The sequence below is a fragment of the Trichechus manatus genome, unplaced genomic scaffold (assembly GCF_000243295.1).
Source record: "Trichechus manatus latirostris isolate Lorelei unplaced genomic scaffold, TriManLat1.0 scaffold00010, whole genome shotgun sequence".
NCBI lineage: Eukaryota > Metazoa > Chordata > Mammalia > Sirenia > Trichechidae > Trichechus > Trichechus manatus.
This window is the reverse complement of record NW_004443946.1, coordinates 28553172-28560674: the sequence shown is the minus strand read 5'-3', so window position 1 is coordinate 28560674 and position 7503 is coordinate 28553172. Positions and strand designations below refer to the sequence as shown.

The following is a 7503-nucleotide window of genomic DNA, read 5'->3' as shown; positions in this document are numbered from 1 at the left end:
TCCCCTAAAAGCCCTGGAAACCCTGCTGGCATAGTGGTTAAGAGCTAGTGCTGCTAACCAAAAAGTCAGCAGCTTAAATCCACCAGTCGCTCCTGGGAAAACCTATGGGGCAGTTCTACTTTGTCCTCTAGGGTCACTATGAGTCGGAATCAACTCAACGGCAATGGGTTTGGTTTGTTTTTTTTTTTAAAAGACCTTAGAACTCAAATTAAGGCCCTGTCTCTTAAAATACTCAAAAGTGGAGCATTCCACTTTCATTCATTAAAAGATCTGTTTTCTAGGAAGTACAAAAAATCAAATTCTTAAAAAAAAATATATAAAAAGAATCCTTCCATTTAATTTTGAAGAAAATCCAAGCACTATCTTTCTATTGAATGCATAGGTCTTTATAAGGGGTAACTAAATGGACAGAATCATTTTCAAGACAAAAGGAAGATTTCTCTAGGAACAGCTGGATTTTCAAAACAGAACAAGCAAGCATACAACCAATAAAGTTCTCTAAGTTCTAGCTCTGTCCTTAGAGCCACTGCACTCTAACATTCCAGCAAGGTCAAAAGCCAGTCCACCAGAAGAAGAAAGACATGTCGTCTATAAACAAGTAGAGATTCTCAACCTCATTAATAATTAGGTAAATGCTAATCAAGGACAAAATACCACTCATGGTCCCTGGGTGGTGCAAACACTTTGCGCTTGACTATTAACCTAAAGATTGGTGGTCTGAACCCACCCAGTGGCACCATGGCTATCTGCTTCCGTAAAGATTAAGCCAAAAAAAAAACCCCTATGGAGCAGTTCTATCCATAATGCATGCGGTTGCCATGAATCTGAGTCAGCTTGTTGGCAACAGGTTTGGGTTTTTGTTTTTTTTTTATACCACTAAGCTGACAAAAAGGAGTCCCTGGGTGGTACAAATGGTTAAAATGCCTGGCTGCTAACCAAAAGAGGTGCCTGGGAAGAAATGCCTGGCAGTCTACTTCTGAAAAATCAGCCATTGCAAATCCTATGGAGCACAATTCTACTGACACACATGGAGTTGCTATGAGTTGATATTGACTCGACAGCAACTATTTTCTTTTTTTAATTGACAAAAATTAAGAAATCTAGCAGTACCAAGTACTGGAGAGCATACAGATCAACAGGATCTCTAATGCATTACTGATAAGAATATAAATTTACATAGTCTCTTTGGGAAACAATTTACCATTATCTTCTTTTTTTAAGTTGAAGTGAAATTGTAATGTTACCAGCAAAAGATCAGCAAGAAGTCAAGTGTCCATCAACAGGAGAATAGAAAAATTAAAAGAAGAATATAATAAAGCAGTGAAAAAGAATGAATTATAGCTATAAGCAACAATATGAATCTTAGTAACATAACGCTTAATGGAAATAGCAGGAGTACATGGAGCATGCCACTGTTTCTTAGAAAAAGTATAAAAGAAATTAAAACTAAACAATAGAGTTCTGCTTCTGTGCATGAGAGGGCAGCTGCTCCAGGACTCGCCCTCCTACCATAAACAATTATAAAAGTGTATAAAATATACGAAACAACTGTTTTTAGATAAACAATTGGCAGCACAGGACTATGATTGGTGACAGAAGGGAAATAAATGAAGTAAGCACTACAATTGTCCCACCCTTTTGCCAAAGGCAATTCCTGGACTATGCAGAAGAGGTGGAATTCAATTAAAACCCAACAGTCTCTGAGTTGAGATAAAGATCAAAATTTTAGGAGGCAGCTAGAATTTGCAGAGCAAGTACTGGTGAGGAGGAAGCTACGTAAAAAGAAAATTCCAAAAATCATCACAAGGGTACCTCTGTCCTTGGGTGAAAACAAATTTCTCAGACATAGGGTGAAAGCCCAGAAGGCTAGGCAAGGAACAAGTGTTGAGGCAAAGAACAAGTAATGAGAAAGTGTAAGCTGAATAATTCTCAGAGTTCACACAGGGCTGCGAATCATTTGAGTTATCACAGGCCGGAAGAGAGAGATCTCATTGAACATGGGTCCGTGTTATATATTGAATTATGTCCCCCCAAAATATGTTATGTTATAAATCCTAACCTCTATGCCTGTGGTTATAATCTCATTTGGGAATGGGTTGTCTTTGTCATGTTAATGAGGCAGCATTAGTGTAGGGTGCATCTTGAGTCAATTTCTTTTGAGATATAAAAGAGATTACATAAGAAAGCTAGGAAGCAGAGCACAGATGGGGAAAGAAAGATGTAAAGAAACATGTAGATCTCCAAGGAACCAGGAAGCAGAAGCTGAAGAGACAGGGACCTCCTCCAGAGGTGACAGTGAGAGAAAGACTTCCCCTAGAGATGGCACTCTGAATTCAGACTTTTAGCTTCCTCAGCTATGAGAAAATAAATTTCTGTTTGTTAAAGCCACTCACGTGTGGTATTTCTGTTATAGCAGCACTAGATAACTAAGACAGTCCATTTAATAGACACCCATAAGAGTCACTCTTTAGTGGTGGAACTAAACTAGACCTATGAAAGGCTACTCTGAAAAAATCTTAACAATTCTTATTTAAATTTTATTTATTTTTTGTTGTTGTTAAGAATATACACAGCAAAACATACACCAATTCAACAGTTTGTAGATGTACAATCCAGTGACACGGATTACATTCTTCCAGTTGTGCAACCATTCTCACTCTCCTTTTCTGAGTTGTTCCTCCCTCATTAACATAAACTCACTGCTCCCTCAGCTTCCTATCTAATCTTTCCAATTATTGTAGTCAATCTGATCCCATATAGATAGTTCTTAAAAGAGGGTATTGCTCAAGGCAGCCCTTCTTTACTTAGTTAAGCTAAACTATTGTTCCGTTTTAAGACGACTTCAGGGGATATTTTTGGTTTAAAGATTATTTCAGGGCAACAGTTTCAGGGGTTCATCAAGTCTCCACGACTCTAGAAAGTTTGCAGTCCATGAGAATTTGAAATTCCGTTCTGCATTTTCAAAATTTGATCAGGATTTTTCTATAGCATCTTTAATCAAAATGTTCAGTAATGGTAGCCGAGCACCATCCAGTTCTGGTCTCATGGCAAAGGAGATAATTGTTCATTGAAGCAATTAGCCGCACATTCCATATCCTCCTCTTTTCCTGACTCTCCTTCTTCCAAAACCTTTACAATTCTTAAAAATAAGCCTCAGAAAGATTAAGTTGATCTGCAACTAACTTAAGTGTCTGACAAAACAAACAAATAGCCTTTAAAGAAGGCAATAAAATCCAAACACTCAACGTAACATTTACAATGCCCAGCATCCAATTAAAAACAAACAAACAAAAAACACTGTACTTTGTGAAGAAATGAAAATGTGACTCATACATAAGAGGAAAATCAATCAAGAGAAACAGACCCAGAAATGCAGAGAAAACAGAATAAACACACAATAGATTTTAAAAGAGCTATTATAAATATTATAGTATATGCCCAAGGATTTAAAGGAAATAATGAAAAGAGAAAAGGAAAACACCAAAAGAAAAAGACAGGAATTCTATAAATGAAAAATAAAAGCTGAAATGAAAATTTCACAGATGGAATTAATAGATTAGACACTATAGACAAAGAGATGGATGAACTTATTGAGATACACAACAATATAAAACCATCTGAAATGAAGCAAAGAGAGAAAAATTATCTGAAGAAAATGAACAGAGCTCTGTGGCTTGTGGGACAATATCAACCAATCTAACATGTAACCAGAGTCCCAAAAGGAGAAAGGAGAGGAACAGCAAAAATATCTAAAGAAACAACAGCCAAACTTTTCTAAATGTGATGAAAACTATAAACTCACAGACCCAAGAAGCTGAATGAATCCCAAGCAGAAGACACATGAAGAATACACTATCATACACTGTTGGTAAAAATGTACAATGGTACTATCATTTATCGTATGATCCAGCTATTGTACTTCTAGGTATTTACTCAAGAGAAATGAAATCATATGTCCACACAGGAACTTGTACATGAATGTTCATATCCGCTTTCTTCCTAACAGCCCCAAAATAGAAATAATCCAAATGTTCCATAACATGTGAGTAGATAAGCAAATTGTGGTATATTCATACAACAAAATACTACATAACAATAATAAGGAATGAACTACTGTATCACAGAACAACATGAATAAATCTCAAAAACATCATTTTTGAACAAAAGAATCCAGAAGCAAAGAGTATATACTGTATGATCGAATTTATATGAAATTTTAGAAAAACTAATTTACAGTGATGGAAAGATCAGTAGATGTCTTAGCCTCAGGGTTCTGGGAGAAGGGGGAGGCGTGACTGTAAAGTGGCATAAAGGGACTTTTGGAGGTGATGGAAATTTCTCTATCTTGATTGTGGTGGTTCAATTAGTATTTATATTTGTCAAAAGTCATCACCAAACTGTTCACTCAAAATGGATGCATTGTATTGTATGTAAAACTAGATCTCAAAGTTGACTTAAAAAATAAACAATACATTGTTTAGGCACAATATAAATGTCAAAACGATTTTTTTTTTCATCAAAGTAATAATAAACATAAAATTCAGGGCAGTGTCTAACCCTGTGTTGGAAGGCTAGTTAGGAGGGAGAGAGAGCATTTTAAAAAAGGGAGGAATAGATAGGTAGATTAAATTACTGTTAATGCTCTAGTTCTTAGGTTAGGTAACGTTCATCATATTATAAAAAAATAAATAAGAAAGGCGCCATGCAGAGACCAATGATGACAGTGTCACAATTAATCCAATTCTGTGGACCTGAGTTAAATATTTTTTTTAAAAAAGGGTAGTCACCTCACCCATATATTTCCCACGTCTCTGATGTAGGGAATATGCGAATAAATCCACCTCTCCGATCATTCTCCTCCTTTACCCGTCGTAAAACTTTGATCTAGACGGGAGAAGAGAAAATAAAATGAGTACCTATTTTGGAAATTGGAATCCATGTGGTTACAGGATAGAGGAAGAGAGTTATGACCCAAAAATATGAAAGAAGCATGAAGGAAGAAATAAATTCCATTTAAATGCTGTTTTCTGAGAAGGAATTTTTCCACCTTGAATCTTTTGTTTTCAATTTAAGGTATGAGCCTGTCATGAATATTACGAATCACTCACTTATTTTCACTGAACCCTGCGTTAACCCACAAAGGCTTAAAACAGAGTTTTCTTTACCTCCTCCATTGACAGACCAAGTACAGAACCACCTAACTTTCCCGGCACCTTCTCCCGGGCTGAGCCCACAAGGTTTTTCATTTCCGCATCACTGGCAGAGAGTGGACGGGAACGCTAAGGAGAAGGAAAAAAATACAAAAGTTTTTGTCATCTTTCTTCATCTTACTCTGTTCATTCCCTCAACATCATTATGTTTCCTAACATATATAAGCTCAAATCCATAGCCCATTTTCTGTAATTAATCTCAGCCTAAACCTCTGGGAAACAGAGGACAGCTAGTAAAATCAAAGACAAGAAGGAAAAAGAGAACTGTAGGAAAATACTATGGGTTGAGAGAGAAACAAGTAGGAAAAAAGAGATGTCCACATGGCTTTCTAAGCTATTGCTTACTTCTAATCTGGTTTTAGAGCACATCCAATATTTTCAAGGATATGAAAAAATTCTGAAAAATAGCCATAATAAAAAATTAAATGTGTATTTATTTCAGCAGGTAATTATATTCTTAGGAGAGTTAGGAGAACTGAGATCTGAGACACAAAACCAAGAACAATCTATTACGTCAGAGATGAAGTTGGGCTTTGGGATGTTTTAGAACTTTGAATTGGGGAAACGCTGAGATGAGTCATCAGTGACACAGAAAAGAACTGTGACCAAAAGGCTACAACTTGGGAAACACTGTGCTGCTGGACTTCAAGAGACGTGGGACAAAGACAACTGCGTTGGGCACTCCAAGGAGGGAATCAAATGGGCCATGTTTATCCATGATCCCAAAAGATGATTTGGGCTATCTGCTTCTGAGTGATGATCAAAGAGGTCATCTGAGTACAAAAGTTTTCAATAAGTTTGATGGCTATGCAAGCAGAGAAATAAAGGAAGTCAGATGGCATAAAGCATGATAGTACATGATTACTGCAATAGAGGAAGTGACTGACAAAATAAGACAAATAAATTTGCCAAATAGTAAGAATAAGAAATAATTCAAGAAACATGGTTACAAACTGTCTTTCTGGATTCCTGGAAGTAACTCTGACCGAAGAGTAGAAGCCCCATTGCCAGCTAATATTTATCTTTCTGTGTGTGTAGACTATCCACGGAAAGGCATATTTTGGTGATTAACTTTTGATCCTTTCAGCAACACCCACGTATACAAATAACCACAATGGTTTTACCTCTGGATATGGGAGATTTATTACCTTGAGAGACTAATACATACTAATCTTCAAAGTTAGCACAGGAGCTGTAAAAAACAGATTTTCTGATATCCATGATGAGATATCTACATAAATAAAAGTCATGAAATCAGCAGATATAACTTTCATGGGAAGGTAGGAATTTTTATCTGTTTAGTTTTACTGTAGTGTCTTCAGCATCTAGAACAGTATTTTGTAGGGAGAGGGGAAAAAAAAACTATTGAACAAAAAATAAATGAACAAACAAGCTGACATACAGATCAATCATGGCTAGAATTAAAACACTGCAGAAGAATTTTGGGGAAAAATTTAACTCAATTTTAACTCAAAAAGGGGAATCAAAGGGAAGCTTAAGGATTTAAGAAAAAAATTCATATAGTTAAAATAATCATTAAAAATAAATCCTTAAAGTGTGAATATTTATTTAGTGTATAATTTGGAAAAGCCAAAATATTAAATGGATGCTCTGAGGAGTTTTCTCATGATCACACACTATTTCTTTTTTGTGAGACATACATCTCTGCTTCCTATGGGACAGTATGGTTTGGATCACAAAGCCACTGGCAGTAAATCCTCCAAAGTCAAGAAGCCTTCTCATCTAAGGTTATTTAAGGGTACCATAAAATCGTCTCAAATTAAGAACAGAGTAAGAAGTAAGCATTCATTTAAATGAAATAAAAAAATAAAAATAAAAGATTTATTAAGTATTTTAGAATAGAAAGAATGCTATTTAAAACTGTTCATAAACTAAAATCCATACTGAAAGGTTAACAATAAAAAATATTTTTAAGAAATACTTCTTACCTCCGAGAGGGACCAAATTACTGGGGTGAGGGCTGTGGGGACCATGGTCTCGGGGAACATCTAGCTCAACTGGCATAACATAGTTTATAAAGAAAATGGTCTACATTCTACTTTGGTGAGTAGCATCTGGGGTCTTAAAAGCTTGTAAGCACCCATCCAAGATACTCCACTGATCTCACCCCGTCTGGAGCAAGGGAGAAGGAAGAAAACCAAAGACACAAGAGAAAGATAAGTCCAAAGGACTAATGGACCACAACTACCACAGCCTCCACCAGACTGAACCCAGCACAACTAACTGGCGCCCGGCTACCACCACTGACTGCTCTGACAGGGATCACAAGAGA

At 36.3% G+C, this 7503-nt stretch overlaps 1 protein-coding gene across 1 annotated transcript in view; it reads right to left on the bottom strand.

The window, feature by feature from the left end:
• TTLL5 (tubulin tyrosine ligase like 5) overlaps positions 1-7503 on the bottom strand; it is a 295735-nt gene that overhangs the window by 179247 nt on the left and 108985 nt on the right. Inside the window, 2 exon segments of the mRNA XM_023726122.1 lie at positions 4793-4884; positions 5166-5279. Of these exon segments, the coding sequence (XP_023581890.1) occupies positions 4793-4884; positions 5166-5279 (206 nt within the window).